The sequence below is a fragment of the Zeus faber genome (assembly GCF_960531495.2).
Source record: "Zeus faber genome assembly, chromosome: 10".
Lineage (NCBI taxonomy): Eukaryota > Metazoa > Chordata > Actinopteri > Zeiformes > Zeidae > Zeus > Zeus faber.
This window is the reverse complement of record NC_137199.1, coordinates 9,393,111-9,409,877: the sequence shown is the minus strand read 5'-3', so window position 1 is coordinate 9,409,877 and position 16,767 is coordinate 9,393,111. Positions and strand designations below refer to the sequence as shown.

General features: G+C 43.0%; 1 protein-coding gene across 1 annotated transcript; it reads left to right on the top strand.

The window, feature by feature from the left end:
- Window positions 1–727: 727 nt before the first annotated feature.
- Window positions 728–16,455, top strand: hspa9 (heat shock protein 9). The gene is made up of 16 exons (XM_080007725.1): window positions 728–978; window positions 2,116–2,174; window positions 5,464–5,551; window positions 5,752–5,933; window positions 6,047–6,171; window positions 6,374–6,447; window positions 7,827–7,933; window positions 8,210–8,372; window positions 8,470–8,562; window positions 9,451–9,660; window positions 12,192–12,419; window positions 13,022–13,244; window positions 14,245–14,339; window positions 14,606–14,698; window positions 14,800–14,940; window positions 15,247–16,455. The coding sequence occupies exons 1-16, from the start codon at window positions 898–900 to the stop codon at window positions 15,331–15,333; spliced, it is 2,049 nt and encodes a 682-aa protein (XP_079863851.1). The 5' UTR covers window positions 728–897; the 3' UTR covers window positions 15,334–16,455.
- The last annotated feature ends 312 nt before the right edge of the window (window positions 16,456–16,767 follow it).

Genomic DNA, 16,767 nt, shown 5'->3' with positions numbered 1-16,767 from the left:
TATTTTTCAAGAAGTAGTCCCAGTCATGTCAAGGCCCCCCCTGGCAACTCTGGGGGGGGCCCCCCTAGTGGATTCGGGACCCCCTGTTGAACGACTCGTTCACCTGTCTTCACCACCTTCCATTTCGAATGGAGACTGAATGAGGGCTTAATACATTTGTAGGAAAAATTACCGTTTTTTATTGGATCAATAAAAATACAAATAAAAAATAATAAAATGCAATAATAAATGTTAATATCCACCGTAGTAGATCACAAAGTCAAGTGAATACATTCAATACACAAAAATAAATTAATACAACAACAAACCTCGATACAATTAACGCGCGACCAAGGCAAAGGGTAAAAACAAGGTATTCTCATGGCGAGGATTGATTTGAATATGTTCGTTTTAGCCCCGCGTGACGTCACGGACTCCTCAGCATCCCTGATGTAACGCACGTGAAATCGCCCTCCCACCTTACGTCATGACCTTCACCGCGCACAGTTCGTTCCGGCTGCCCTCGCCTCGGCCTGAGTGACGCGATCGCTAATCCGTGTCGAATTCGTGAAATGTTCCGAGATTGGAAAGCAGAGATGTACAACGCGTTTCTGAAAAAAAACAGCAGCGTATACACCATACCTATTTCTCATACAGTAAAAAAAAAAAAAAAAAGTTTTAACCCGTAACTCAATGCAGGCGCTCCCCGAGCCACACCCGAGGGGGGTCCTTCGAGCGGCGCTTGGCGCAGCGTGCGTGCGTTGGATTGTTCCAGAAGTTCGCAGCTCCCGAGCGTCGTGGTCACCGCGTCCCCCCCCCCCCCGTCGCCCCGCCACGCTCCGCCAGACGAAGCTCGCCGCGTCCCGCCCGTCAGTTCCACTTCTCCGGTACCGGCAACCGTTTGACAGCACGGGCGAAATGTTGAGCGTCGCGAGGACCGTGTCCAGGACGCTGCCCGCGCAGAACGGCGCCAGGGCCGTGTCGTCGTTGGTGAAGAAGGTGAGCGCAGCGCTACGTGACTAGCCCTAGCCGAATGCTATTATGCGTTAGCCGAATGCTAATCGGGGTTAGCCGAGGCTTACCTAATCGGAACCGTGAGAACGTCTTTATTTGGCCCACCGAAGAGTGCCGGGGCAAAAAGCCAGCGATGCTACAGGACCGTTTTGTTTTGAAATGTATTTGTCTTAAGTCGTGTACATTTTTTTTTTTTTCATTTTTGGCACACGGCCTGAAACGACGCTTTCTTTTAGCTACATTTCCGGCTGAGATGCAAGCTTCGGCCAATTTCAACGTCTGCCAACGTGTCAATTGACTGGGCTGAATGGGATGTTGTAAATGTGCGTGTCATTGCAACTTGTAAAGTCACGTAAGCGAGCGACTCATCCGATGCAGCGAGCGGCAGAGTGACCTTCAATGCGGGCCCCCCCCCCCCTCAAGTAGACCGCCGACCATGCTGGTCCATCTTTGTGACGTGTTTTCTTATTTGAACATATAGATATTATGTTAACGGCCTTATTAGTTATTGCGCGCATATATTTTAAATTCTCCGTTCTGAGTTTTTACTTGATCTGGGGCCTGCAGTCCCATCCCAAGATATGACAGCACTTTTTGTTAAGCCAGCAGTCCCAATGAATACATAAGGAAAGTAGGTTTGATGGTATTTGGTATTTGTAATAATTTAAGTACCACTAATGGAAATATATGATTATAATTGTGAAGATAAATTGTCATCAGTCTGCTCCTTAACTGAGGTATTGCTCATTATTAGCTCCCAATTACAGACTGATACTGATTTGATCATCACCGTTTGATATGGTGTTCACATGGTAATCCTGGAGGTGTTTTTATTTCCAGAGTCGAGGCGTCATCTGTGATCCAGTTTTTGATCCAATTATTGAATCTTGGCAGACGGTTCTAGTCGAATAAATGGACAAAGGTTGCCTTCAATTAGTCAGCTCTTCCAGAATGTGTGTTTGACACATTTTTCAACAGCATCACCCACCCTTAGTTTGCATTTTTTATTATTATATTTAAAACATCTGCTTTTAGGAAAGCAAAGCTGAAATTATCAATTGGGTTTTTAAGTCTTCTAATTTCGACCGGTCTCTTTTTTTTTTTTTTATGTTGTGTTCCTAGGCTTGCTGGAGTGGCTTCCAGTCAGATGCCCTCAGAACCCTTTCCAGGAGGGACTATGCGTAAGTATTATTGAGGGAATACCAAACGGATGTGGATGTTTTGTAGATCGGTTAATCTACCATCACTCACGTTTACTCGTCTGACCCCTAAACATTTGAAGCAGGTTTCAACGTCAAATGCAAGTTTCTCAAAAAGGACAATGTAGCAGATGATTAACTTTTCAATGGGAGGAGTATTTTTGATTTATTTATTTTTTATTTACAACTGCACAATGATTTTGTCTACTAGTATGGTTTCATTACAATTCCATCGTTTGGATCTGTAAATAGTTTCTTAAAGCCGCACCAATACTCTGGAGTTGGGATTCTCGTTTGCATTTAAAAGAAGCTGCTGGCGGGAGTTAAGTGGCAGCATATGATTGTTGGTGTGTCAGGCATGTTGAAATAATTTCTAACATTGAAATTGTGCTGTCTTCAGGAACACCAAAATAAGACAACCAAATTTCAAAACAAATATTGTCTAAACAAAGAATCTAAGCCACAGGGTGTTGCAGGTGCATGAAGCATTAACATGACATAAATATGCTTTTACAAATGTTGACTAACCATATATTTATTTTTACTCAATTCTTCTCCATTGGAGTCAACATTTCTCATGTTATGAAACTCCTAAACCTTCCGCTGAACCTAATACGGGGATGGTAGCTTAGGAGGTAGAGCTGGTCGTAGCTCAGTAGGTAGAGCTGGTCGTAGCTCAGTAGGTAGAGCTGGTCGTAGCTCAGTAGGTAGAGCTGGTCGTAGCTCAGGAGGTAGAGCTGGTCGTCCAGTAATCTAAAGGTTGCTGGTTCGATCCCAGGCTCCTCCTGCTAGCATGCTGTAATGTCCTTCAATAAGACACTTAGCCCCTAATTGCTCCTGATGGCTGCGTCCAACGGTGTTTAAATAATTGTAATTGTTGCTTTGGATAAAAGCCTCTGCTAAATGTAAAATGCTTTGCTGCACTTTTGGGTTCTCCACAAAAGTGCAGCGATTCGGCTGTTCAATGCGAATATTCAACTACTCGGGGGCAGGCTGGCTCGGCTCTTTGTATAGGCGACCGGCTAGGGCGCCATCCAGAGCAGGGGAGCAAATGGGCCTCATTTTGCGCACCGGTCTCCCTCTAATGGTACTGATGATGCACACACTAGCGATGCGCGTGTTACCTGCATGCTATAATCTTTAACGCGTCCACAAGTCATGCTCCGTCCCGCCGCTGTTTTTTACTTTTATTTGGCGGATCGGGGCGCACAGAGAGCCGTGTCTGGACAAGACCATTCAGACATGTAAAAATATATATTAGGATTCCCCTTATTTATAATTCCCCATCGAAAAGTTATCCCTGTGTATTTTGTAAGTTTGTAAGTGCACACTGACAAAGACTGCTCCACCTGAATCTCAGTTGACTGACAGCATTCCGACTGATGATTGCACCCGTCGACCCTCGGGGCAGCCCTAGTTAAATTTATTCCAGTTCCTACTTGCTTCCATTGGAATCTCACCGAAAGAAAACTGTTCTAATAAACGTTCATAGATTCATCTGATTCATAGCCTACCCCATTTCTACACAAAAACTGTCCTGTCCAAAATATATAATACTTAACTGCCATAATTTTTCACATTGAATAAGAGATAAGATCTTTCACACTTAGTCCAAGGATCAAAAATGGTCCTTGGACTAAGTGTGACTGAGTGTCCCTGCTACGCGCGGCACTTTTTATTTTTGTTTCGTTCAATGTGGAAATTGAGTAAAATAATATTAGTCTTACATAAAAAGTTTTTATTTTAAGAACATTGTTTTTATTTTAAGGACTGGTTATGCGATCACTCTAATGTCTATTTTGCATGGAGAGGGAGACAGGAGTGCAAATTGCACCCCAATTGCTCACACAGAGGACCTAAAACATACTTGCGCTTTTGATGAACGATATCATATTATTTTTGAAGGCTGTGATGCATGATTGGAATGAGAGATGAATAGATCCAGGGCTATTTTTTTCATTATTAAAAAAATAGTTAGATCGGGTTAAGGTTCTCTATTTCAGAGATTGTTTTATGAACCCCATGTCCTTTATTACTTTCCCCGTAATAACAAATAACTGAAAGTTTGTATGAACTAGACGTTATTGTTAGTGAAAACTTTTACAACCTGCCCCTTTTATCTGATTGGCTAAGCAACCATAATGTGACATTTACAAGCGCCACTGCTGTGTCTCTTTACGAAAAGTTAGAAGGCGTCAAGGCGAGTTACACAGGAGAGGAAAGCAGTGGTGTGTCATACAGAGGATTTCAAGCGGTGCGCTCCAAACGATAATGTTAAGAGAAGGCACGTGTATAGTTGTCGGAGCACCGTGGGGTGCATATTTCAATTAGCAGCTCGTGCATGGCACCAAAATCGGTGTTGCGATTCGGTCTGACAGATGCCGATTGTATAGGAAGCAGTGCTATAGTGGTTTCCTTCGGGATGTGTGGGAGGGTGAGACTTTACCCAGTTTTGAATAAAACATACAACTATTATTTTTTTAAATCAATATTTAGCGGTCAGTGTTGATATTGTGGCAAGCCGCCACAAATAAATCATTATGTGAAACACTTATGTAATCTGCTGAATTCTACAGTCTATTTTTCTGACTTGAAGAGTACCAAAGAACATGTATTCATGTAATATTCATGCATGAATAAAGTGGTGCTGGTCCTCGTGTCTTGGAAGATTTCAATGTCCTGGACAAATGGGAGAGATTCCGCTCAAATATTATCTGTGTTTATTGAGCTTAAAAACAATAGATAGGCAGGCTGTGTAAATAATTAAATCCTAAAGGCATGTAGATTAATAATCACATATTGTACATTTATTATTATATATTTTTATTGAATATTCATAATAAAATAAGTCTTAAATCAGTCAACACAGATTTAAAAATAAATATTACGCATATAGTTTCTGTTCCATTTCTGTTGCTGATCACATAACACCATAAAGCCATCACGCTTTAACATTTCAGTTAAATAAAATTTGGATAGAAACAAGATAAATATGGCAAGTAGATCTAAATAAATAATTAAGGTTGCGGTGTCTTCGTTGGGATGTCTCGTCAGATAATGGAAACTTGGAACTAAGTATGGTTGCACCCTTGGCTTGACCGCCGGTCCATTGCAAGTTGGCCTGACCGCCTAGAAAATTAAATTTTTTGGTCAAGCATTTTCTAGTTGGTCATGGAATTAACATGAAGGATTACATTTCTGTTACGTTAAACCGATTGATCTCAGGGTTAATCTATGTGTAATTTATGTGCTCATTTCGTGTGTGTTGCAGGTCAGAGGCCATCAAGGGGTCGGTCATAGGTATTGACCTGGGAACAACTAACTCCTGTGTCGCTGTCATGGAGGGAAAACAGGCCAAGGTGATGCTCACCACACATTTGTCATGCCCTTCAATGGCATTGTGCGGTATCTGATGCCTTGTACCGATCTACACCCACTGCCATGGTCCATGAGAAACTGTTCCTCTGTGTCTACCTATATAGTTATATTGATTGTTCTCTGCTCGTACGTCTTGATAAGTACATGACAGTTTGTTAAATATGTAACTATTAATTCCCAGGTGCTGGAGAACGCAGAGGGAGCGAGGACCACGCCCTCTGTCATTGCCTTCACAGCGGACGGAGAGCGTCTGGTGGGGATGCCCGCCAAACGTCAGGCCGTCACCAACCCCAACAACACGCTCTATGCCACCAAGAGGCTAATAGGACGCCGCTTCGATGACCCGGAGGTCCAGAAGGACCTGTAAGTGATTGATTGATTGATTGGCAGATGTGTGTGTGTGTGTGTGTGTAATTTTTTTTTTCTCCCCACCTTGAATAGGTTATCTAAATATATTTGATGTTTGTTCTCAACAGGAAGAATGTCCCCTACAAAATTACACGTGCTTCCAACGGGGACGCGTGGGTGGAAGCTCACGGGAAGCTCTACTCCCCCAGCCAGGCTGGAGCCTTCATCCTGATGAAGATGAAGGAAACAGCAGGTAAAGCCATTGGTTTCCTTTAAGCCTCTATGTTTTCTATGAGTGTGGGGTACCTTTTCCGTCATTCGGTTGTGGCATTTGCAACAAATAGGTGTTGAAATGAAGATTAACAATATATAATCTTCAATCGAAACCTAGTGATGGGTGTTGTTTGACTGGACAATAAACCTGTATGTATTGTGTGGTTGCCTTTGTGTTTCAGAGGGCTACCTGGGCCACAATGTGAAGAACGCTGTGGTCACCGTGCCGGCCTACTTCAACGACTCTCAGAGACAGGTGGCTGTTGCATTTCCTAATTTGTTGGCTTAATGAGAAATTAAAATCCCGATATTTGTAACGTTTTTTTCAAACTATAGTTCCTAAAATGTTTCGTACCTTCTACAATAAGAAAGTGCTCTTGTTGCCCTGTTGAGTTTTGCCAGGCACTGTCAGTAACGCACGGATAACCCCTCTTAGGGTCAATTAATTAATAATACACCTCTTCCTCACTATTAAAGCATTACCATTAGGGGCAGTGGCTCAGGAGGTAGAGCGGGTCGTTTAGTAATCGGAAGATTGCTAGTGTGATCCCCGGCTCCTTCTGATTCGTGCTGTGTCCTTGAGCAAGACAGTTAACCCCCTAACTGCTCCCCGGGCGTCGCTACATAGCAGCCCACTGCTCCTAGATACGTCAGTCACTAGGATGAGTAAAATGCAGAGAAATGCATTTTGTTGCCACAGTACTTGGACTCTGTGTAATGACATTTAGTTGACTCTAATCTTAGTTGAGTCTATCTCATCTTCTACATTACACCATGCTTTATTTGATGTTTATTCTATTTAAATTTCATAGTAAATCTACTTTGAACTGTCATTTTCATTTTGTCTTTGCTTTTTATTATACATTTTATTAATTTGGTATATGTATTCTTGATGTACTTACTTTGCGTTCCTCATTGATCAACTCTTAACACCAAAAGTAATCTCTTATCTAATGAGTCACGCATTTAGTCGGCAGTACACTAGAAAGGAAAAATAACCAACATGCCAACCTATCCCTGAAGGCTTTGTTTGTTTCTTAAAGGGGGGGGGGGGGGGGTTTCTCTGCTCCATGCGCATGGAGTGGTCCCCATATGAAAACATCTCATGGTTCAAACTTCTGATTTTGTGTTCTAAATCGAATATGAAATGATCGAGTGATGAACAGATATTGCTGTGTATTTACATGCCAACGTCCGTAAATCAGACAAAAATTTGCGTGCCTGTCACTGCCAATCAGAGCTGGAGCCGATAAATACCTGTGACTTCTGCAGAATCACTTGTCCCGGGAATGAATGCCGATTGTAACCTTTCCCACTTAAGACAAAAGCCAGATGTTGGCAGGGTTTTTGTGCAGTGGAAAAGAGATATCAGAGAATTGGATTCGTTTTTATTTTACTTATTTTTTCCTCCTCCAACCAGCGTTGCGCCAGTTCCCGACTCCCCTGCCAGTTCATTTTTTTTTTTTAATTTTCTAGATCTATTTATTTTAGTTTGTTCCCTGCTTGTATGAAATCAGATATACTGGAATTTTGCACAATCACCCAAGCCCACCCGCCAATATCGTGCACACATGGAGGGTCAGGCAGGTCATAATTTTGGCACAGTCGCACTATAACCGCTCTTCTCTGTTCCAGGCCACTAAGGATGCGGGTCAGATCTCCGGATTGAATGTGCTGCGTGTCATCAACGAGCCGACGGCGGCAGCATTGGCCTATGGACTGGAAAAGACCCAGGACAAGATGTGAGTGCATCAGTGGGTATGGTGTCAGACTCAGTAACACATTTTCAATGTCTGGAGGTTTTTACCCTTAAGAAATGCTTAATTACCCATCCAGCTTCCCGTATGGGCGAAAAGTTCCAAATATATTTTATTCTACTGTAGTCATTTTTCTTGGCCCCCTTTTTGGTTGTTTCTTGGCGCAATTATTTGTTGTAAATGTCTATTGTTGCAATTGTGTGGTACTGGCGATGTGTCCTTCTCCCTGAAGACAACCTTTATTTTATTTTTTTTCCATAGCATTGCGGTGTACGATCTGGGCGGCGGTACATTCGATATTTCTGTGCTAGAGATCCAGAAGGGCGTGTTTGAGGTGAAGTCCACCAACGGAGACACCTTCCTGGGAGGCGAGGACTTTGACCAGTACCTGCTCAAACACATCGTCAAGGAGTTCAAGAGAGAGGTACTTCTAAGTTTTACAGGGGGGAACAAAGCCTTGAGTGGGTATATGGAGACGGAATTGTGAATCAGTCCTCTGATGCCTCCCTCTCAACCCTCAGTCTGGCGTGGACCTGACAAAAGACAACATGGCCCTGCAGAGAGTCCGAGAGGCTGCTGAGAAGGCAAAGTGTGAGCTGTCCTCTGCGCTGCAGGTAGGATTTCACCTCAAGCAAAATAAATAAATTAGAACTTAAGATCAACTTGTAGGTTCATTGCAATTCGGTCTGTAGAATTTTTCGATTGCTGCTTGGTTTGGTTTCCAAAGCACTGTAGGATACTCCACACCAAGCCAACTGATTTTAAAATAAAAATTTCTCTCAAATCCCGAATCATCTTAACAAAACAGGTACATGACAGCCAAATGTTGGTGGACCTCTCAAATGTCCTCATTGGGTACTTGGTCTGAAATATTTTAAATATAAATTGATATCTTGCAAACATCTTATTATGACTGCAGGGGTTAGTTTTATTTGTCTCTCACACATCCACACTCACCCCCAGCTCTCAGTCAGCTGTCCTGGTGTTCAGTGCCTGGTTCAGTGTTACGGAGCTGGCAGAGAAAGGCTTTGTGTCCGGGCTTCGGCGCTGCTGCTTCTGTTCTAGAGGTTGTCTGCTGAAGCCTGGCCGGCAGGGCCCGGCCCCCTGAGAGTGGACTGTCCTGGTGAACCCAGTGGGACAGGCCTAGTGGAGGACCAAACAAACATTGACTCTGCTGTGCGCTCTATTAAGAATGCTGATATACTTACCAATTGTAAAATTGTGTTTCCTTTTGTTGTTTTTAATCAAGCTGTTGCAGATTATTACTGGTAGTAAATATTAAATTTTATATTGTATATTATTTACTTTAAAATTTACTCTTTAATTGGGATTCTAGTATGCACACGTACATTTAGTGAAAGTTCGGCAATTACTTTTATTAAAATAAAATAAAAGACATGTCATATCGATGTAGTATATTCACAGAGAGTAACCGAAAGACTTTCTAAAGTGTGCCTTGGTCTAAATAAGAGATGACGACGTCCTTTCCCTCCTCCCCAAAGACCGACATCAACCTGCCCTACCTGACCATGGACGCTTCAGGCCCCAAGCACCTGAACATGAAGCTGACGCGCTCTCAGTTCGAGGGCATCGTGGCTGACCTGATCCGCCGCACCGTGGCGCCATGCCAGAAGGCCATGCAGGACGCAGAGGTGTCCAAGGGCGACATTGGGGAGGTGCTGCTGGTCGGAGGCATGTCCCGCATGCCCAAGGTACGTGATACTCCCAGCGCTAATGGTATAGCAGACCTGCCAACCTGCACGTATTTTGTGAGTATATCTCACAAAATACGTGCAAAAGTATATCTGACAAAGTATATCACACTCATCGGCCAGTTTATACTGGCCGATCAGTGTCAGATACACTTTTTTTTATTCTGCCAGTCAAATTTACACACCGATACTGTGCTCATGTACTGTACTCGTAAAAAGGCTCCAATACTCAAACTCAATACCAACGTACTGTAACAGTTGCGTAGTTCACGCTCAAAAGAGGCCAAATGAAAGAATGTTGGCTGTTTGGTGGTACTTCAAGGTAAACAAAGAAGATTCGATAAATTATTTATTCATCACCTGACAACATTGTGCGGACTGCGTATCTACCGCTGTCACAGCGGAGCTCGGATCGTGACGAAAAGTTTGACTCTTTTTGAGACTTGGTCACTCAGTAAAACGAGTCATTGGATTTGATTCAGTTGATTAACACATGAGGGAAGGAGGACTTCCAGTGGAGCCGAGTGAGAGGAGTCAGCCATATAGTTGATTTGTTTATTTTTTTGAAATTGCAATTTATTTGCAAAGTACTATATAAATATAATATGAATGTAAATTTGCACTTAAAGTGAAAGAGACTTTCATTTAAAGTTTGAACTGGACATTTCCATGTTAGTTATATGTTGCGTCCTACTAAAACTCAGTGAGTTACAGGTTGAGTTATACTGAAACTTGGTGACCAGTCCCATATTACGTTTTGTTGGAACTCAGTGACAGTTTCATGTTGTAGTATTGTTCCATAGTGAATAACTGTTTAAGAATCAGCAATCCCGCTATTGTGGTAACTGAAAATTGCAGGGGTCGTCCTTATGTGCAGCTGTCTTATCACGTGAGTGTGATCATATCATGCAATGTATTTGTCATTGACGTACAGTAGATCGGAGATCAGAATCTGCAGGTCTGACTTAAAAAATTAAATGAATAATCTGAAATAGGAAACGGCCAAGAAAATTGCAATCGGTGCATCTCTAGTTGGTAAACATGTTTAGTGACTTTACGAGATGATGCATTTCAAGAGGTATATCCAAATAAGATGAATTTGTATACTGTATATAGTTAGCCAAAGTCGCTCGCATATTATGTAAATAGCCTCCTTACCAGACGGCTACGGTGTGAATAACTGATTGGAGTCATTTAGCTGCAGTGACTCAAACGCCACGGAGGCTCCTTGTGACACTATTGTGGTACTCAAAATATAGGAATGTCTGCTTGGTTGTTTTCAGTATGAAGTAGAACTGACACAGCTGATGTGACAAATTGTGCACTTCTTATTTCAAAGATTAATGGTTAATTATTTGCTTTGTAGCAGTGGTATTCACTCTTTAGAGGAGCACGGGGGAATGCAAGGGGGTGTGAGGAAATGAAAGATTCCTGTAAAGTGAATTCAATGATTTGTTTCCAAATGCATTATAAATGTTAAAGTAATTGTTGAAAACATGTGAAAAGACTGAAGGTTGTAGTACTGAACTGTGAAATTAGACCCTTAGACTGTTGCGCACCATTTTTGTGGTCCGGATTTTTTTGGACGGCGCTTACAAAAAGGTCATGGCCACGAGGTCATGGCCAACACTATATGAACACAAGGTCTGGAACGGAGCATCAGTGGTGAAATAAGCTAAAAGCCCAGAGTTTGGGATGAAACGCTGTTTAAGAAGTAACTTGGCGTGAAAGGGGTCTTAGGGAGGCCCCAAACTACTGCCAAGCCCATCCTGTGGCTGCCTCCGACGTTGTGCCCACGATGATTGTTTTTTTTAACCCTCTGTGGTCCAAGCTGAATTCAGAGAAGCGTTGTGATTTTGGTGGAAAGGGTGTGGATTTGTGGCTCCCAAATCCAATGACGTGATAAATAGGTGTTGGTTTGGAAAGTCAGGTAGAAAGAACTTTGGGACTTTAGTAAAAAATGTTTTTGTGTGAATACTTCCCGCACTTCTGTGACGGTAAACCGCATTTGCCACATGACACTACGTTCTATGTGTGTTGTAATCCATGTGTCTACTTTGGATATTATATATATTTTCTAATGATGGTTTCTCAAATATTTCTTGTATGTGAATAACTAAACAACCGATCGTCATCCCCAAAATATCATCAGAGGGTTCTCACAGGGCTTTGGTCATGAATAGAACATTAAATACATGGTCATATAGTCATGTGAGCGAGAACTGAATTTATGATTCGGAAACTTTTCTAAAAATGTATTTATTTGTTTATAAAGTTTAACGTTATACACTGCCTATAGTAATAACATTTAAAACAATTTTGTAATTCTATTAGCCACGGCCACCTAGAAGTCAGACATTGCCCACAAACTTTGTTACGTGAGGGAGACGGAACAGAGCTAGTGCTAGAGTGAATGGCAAGTAGAGACGCTCAGTGTGTTTTTATTATAGACTTCCCACTTTACTGTGTTAAAAAAAACACCCATATAGTTGCTCTTTAAAGCCTAACGTTTTTTTTTGTTTTGCCTGAAGGTCCAGCAGACTGTGCAGGACCTGTTTGGCCGTGCGCCCAGCAAGTCTGTGAACCCGGACGAGGCGGTTGCCATCGGGGCGGCCATCCAGGGCGGCGTCCTGGCCGGAGATGTGACAGACGTGCTGCTGCTGGACGTCACGCCGCTGTCGCTGGGCATCGAGACGCTGGGCGGCGTCTTCACCAAGCTCATCAACAGGAACACCACCATCCCCACCAAGAAGAGCCAGGTATGCTCAAGTTGACCAACATTCATGAAGTCATATGTATCTTTAAAAAATAAAAAAGAACTGTGATTTATTTGTGCATAGAAATGTTTATAGTTTGATGTTGGCATTTCCTCAAGTGATGCAAAGATACAGTATCTGGTCCAGTACTGTGCTCTGATATCTACAATGACATGACCATATCGTGGCGCAGTTGCATTGACCTCACTTAAGGATCTACTTCTATTATTTAAACAAAGTATCAATACTGAAATGTATATGCATCCAGGGTCTTGCAATTCTGTGATCTCACCATTTGTAGTAGGTTGCCAAGCATCGAATTCACAAGTGCAGCTCCATTTGGATAAAGAGTAGAGCTGTCCTCTCAAAGACATTTCAAAAGAGTCAAGCTCACTTTTGGACCTTTTTTATTACACATTCCTGATTCCTCAGTTCTGTATTCAGGAGAAATCTAGGTCTCTTCATAATAAGAAAAATTCACAACTGATTGATCCATTTTTTTAACCATATTTTGTCTGACAGATGTTAATTGCTGAAGTTTGCAGTATTGGGAGGTATTTCCATGACTAAAGCAGCTTGTGCTACCCCCCCCCGCCCCTCCCTAGGTGTTTTCCACGGCGGCTGACGGCCAGACCCAGGTGGAGATCAAGGTGTGCCAGGGCGAGCGCGAGATGGCGACTGACAACAAGGTGCTGGGCCAGTTCACCCTTGTGGGCGTCCCCCCCGCGCCGCGTGGCGTCCCTCAGATTGAGGTGACATTCGACATCGACGCCAACGGCATCGTCCACGTCTCAGCCAAGGACAAGGGGACGGGCCGTGAACAGCAGAGTAAGTGCCACCACCAGGGGGCGACGGAGCGGTTTGGTCCAACTAGGTTGATACAGGTTTCATCTGTAACCTTGCAGATTTCAGTAATACACTGAAGAAATGGATGTAAATAAGTATTACAATAGGTTATTAGCCCAATGAAATGTCTACGTTTGGTATTTGTTTGGTAATTGAATGACATATTACAAAGTTTTAAAACAGTGTTTTAAGTACAATTTTAATATTTTCTTCTTAACGGGCAGCAAATACTAACTGTTCAAAGCTTTCTTCCTCCAACTCAACCATTGGTAAAAATGATGAACCTTTACTTGAATATTACTGGGTGATATCCAATCAATAACAACATTTTAAAGAATTGTTTATCTTCCTTGTATATAATACAAGTGTTTTATGCAATCCGCTGTGAGCGGATATGGTTTATAACATGTATGCATATGCAGAGTACTGTTTGAGCACTTCATATTGTACAAATGTTATCCTATATGTCTTTATGTATATGCCTGTCACGAGAACTACTTTTGTTGGAAGATATATTGTCCGAGAAATAATTGCAATAAACGATATTGTCGTTTTAAGGCCATTTTTTGCCACTAATATAATAGCATAATAATGCAAGTACACACTTTAAAATAGCAATTAACTATTAATTTCTACAAATATTCAGACATTTATGTGAAAGAAAATATCCTAAATAAATAAAACCACACAACCAAAACAATAGATAAAATGGACTCTCAGGCTTGAGTAACACACAGTGGCAGTGAACCAGGTGAAGATGACGTGTTTGTTTGAGCTGCCTGAGATGAGGACAGAGGCAGCGCCACAAATGAGCAAAAAGTGTCTCACTGTGTGGCCGAGGTACCGTTGAGGTTTTGTGGTGTTGATACTTGGAGCAGCGGCCTGGCTCCCACCGCTGTGACAGGCCTGCCCATATCTTCATAAAGACCACAAAACAATACCGGGGATTGTGATACTGAGTTTGCCTTTCTCCCGCTTACAGTTGTGATCCAGTCTTCCGGGGGTCTCAGCAAGGACGACATCGAGAACATGATTAAGAACGCTGAGAAGTACGCCGAGGAGGACCGGCGGAGGAAGGTAGGCACCGCAGGCTTGGAGGGTTGCGAACCCACTTTGTAATATTTCAGTCCATTCAAAGTGGTTGCGTATCAAACTCCTATGGTAAATCTACGTGTAGAGACTTCCCTTAAATATTAACTCCAAAATTGGCCGCACCACGCCAAATAAAATGGTTCATGTAACCACTAGGGATCCAGGGATTTTCTCAGTTGGTGTGTTTGTCACGTTGATTCCGTCCTGTACCGCAGCGTTTTGATAACCCTGGATTGTTCGGTGTCTTGTAGGACCGCGTGGAGGCCGTCAACATGGCCGAGGGCATCGTCCACGACACAGAAAGCAAGATGGAGGAGTTTAAGGACCAGCTTCCTGCTGACGAGGTACAGCTACAGGCCCTGTTCACCTGAGATCTTCGTTGGTGACGTTCATTGGTTGCTACATGGACGATGATAGTAACCGTCTCTATTTTGACCCCCCCCAGTGCGCCAAACTGAAGGAGGAGATCACAAAGGTCCAGGAGCTTCTGGCCAACAAGGACTCAGAGACGGGAGAGAACATCAAGCAGGCGGCCACCAACCTGCAGCAGGCGTCGCTCAAGCTGTTCGAGATGGCCTACAAGAAGGTACGCACACCTTCCAAGGCCACTTATTTCACAAGATTTTAAACGTCATTGTACTTTTCAACGACGTGGACACCTACGCCGGCTATTCAGAGCAGAGCTGTAAAGCAGCCTTAAGGCCTCCCTCCCCCAGTGGGCGTTGGCACAGCAGGTTGGCAATCACTGGTGTAAAAGATATTTATAGAGAATAGACTCTCACCAGAGAAGTAATTATAATAATGAGGCATGATTTAGATCTCAGGAAGCACAAATATTTTGGCCGCTTCCACACAAATCTATGGGAGTTACTGACAGTCCTTCCCCCTGCAGATGGCATCAGAGCGTGAAGGCAGCAGCAGCAGTGGCGGCGGCAGCTCGGGCTCCTCGGAGGGCGAGAAGAAGGAGGGCCAGCAGTAGAAGCACCAATTTTAAAACCTGCACCTGGTTGTCACGGAAACATGACATTGAAGGACTTTTCGGGCTTGGGGTGTGGACGACGTCGATCCCGAGCAACAAGATGCGTTCTTAGTCATTCTCGCCATATGTATACTGTGTTTTGGCAGTAAAGACGGCTCTTGCTGATGTGTGTTCCTCCAAGCTGCCGTAATACCCAGATTTGTTTGTAATTTAATTGTCAAGAGCTATATATCCTGTGTTTTTTGTTTTGCAAATGTGTTTGATTTTGTCTTCTGAATCACTGTTAAAGTTTCAGTCAAGGATTCTCTGGTTTATATTCCTTCCCATGGTCACTCTCGCTGTCCTGGTTGGTCACTTGGACTTGGTCCTCAGCAACTTGGCTCTTTTCATTCATGGAGCGTTTCAATTTCCCGTTGTTTGAGGCAGATCTGTCACATCGTCATCTGTCTATATCGTGCGAAAGTGGAGTTACCGTGGATATCTTTGGGAAATGGGAAGTTTCTGACCGTGAGACATTTGTAACGCCTCAAATTACAGTTCTTGCTAAGAAACTTCTCACTTCTCCATCGCTGCCCTGAGTGCATTGAAGATGTAATGTGACTGCAGCCCGAGGCTGGTTTTTATTTAATCTCTGATGAGACGGTATCTTAATCAGACCTTAGTGGAACGTTAGTCTGATAATAATTGCAATGGTGAAAATATATACATATAATACATGCATAAATATTTGGATGTGTATGAGAATGACAAATCAACATTTGTCAGGCAAGAATGTGCAGCTCTGCAATATGAGAAATCCTTCAGCTCCTGTGCCCTCTCATGTGTCTCTTGGGCCTCCCCCCAAAAAAGAGAAAGTATGTAGCCTTAGGAGAGGAATGTCCATCCAGCGCTCAAAATGATGAGCCCGGCGCCGTCATAATGCCTCCTAGCTCGGTGGAGGTGGTGCCATAAGCTGCCCTGTATGATCAGAGTGTGCCAGTCTGATGGAAACAACGGAGGCGGGCGGTGTAACGTTATTGAAAAGGGGGAGCAGGAGCGATGGGAGTGAAAATTGAGGGTGTTGATTACTGTCTTTTCTTTTTTTTCTTCCTTTTTTTAAAAATAAAAATCAATGTAAACTGCTGTGATTATTTCATGATGAATTAGATCATCTACCTGCCTGTGGTGCCTCTACTGGCCAGCAGAGGGCAGCAGAGGCTCTTTTGAAACCTCTAGTCTTCACTGGGCGTTCGTGACCTTGTCAATGTTGGTTCCTGCGGTGCGAGAAGGCCCAGTGGGGATCCTTGCGATACATTAATTATTGTGATTTAATTTGTGATATTAAACAACTATTTTAAGTTAAATACAAGTAAATAACACATTACATACCTGAATGGCTTTTAGAAATAAACTAATTGTCTGAGCCACACGGCGTCGTGGGAGTGACGGATGAAT

Coding starts and splice junctions, on each gene's coding strand:
- hspa9 (XM_080007725.1), top strand. CDS start 898: ATGTTGAGCGTCGCGAGGACCGTGTCCAGGACGCTGCCCGCGCAGAAC. Junction 2,175..5,463: donor CTTTCCAGGAGGGACTATGC/GTAAGTATTATT, acceptor TGTGTGTTGCAG/GTCAGAGGCCATCAAGGGGT. Junction 14,340..14,605: donor AGGAGGACCGGCGGAGGAAG/GTAGGCACCGCA, acceptor GGTGTCTTGTAG/GACCGCGTGGAGGCCGTCAA.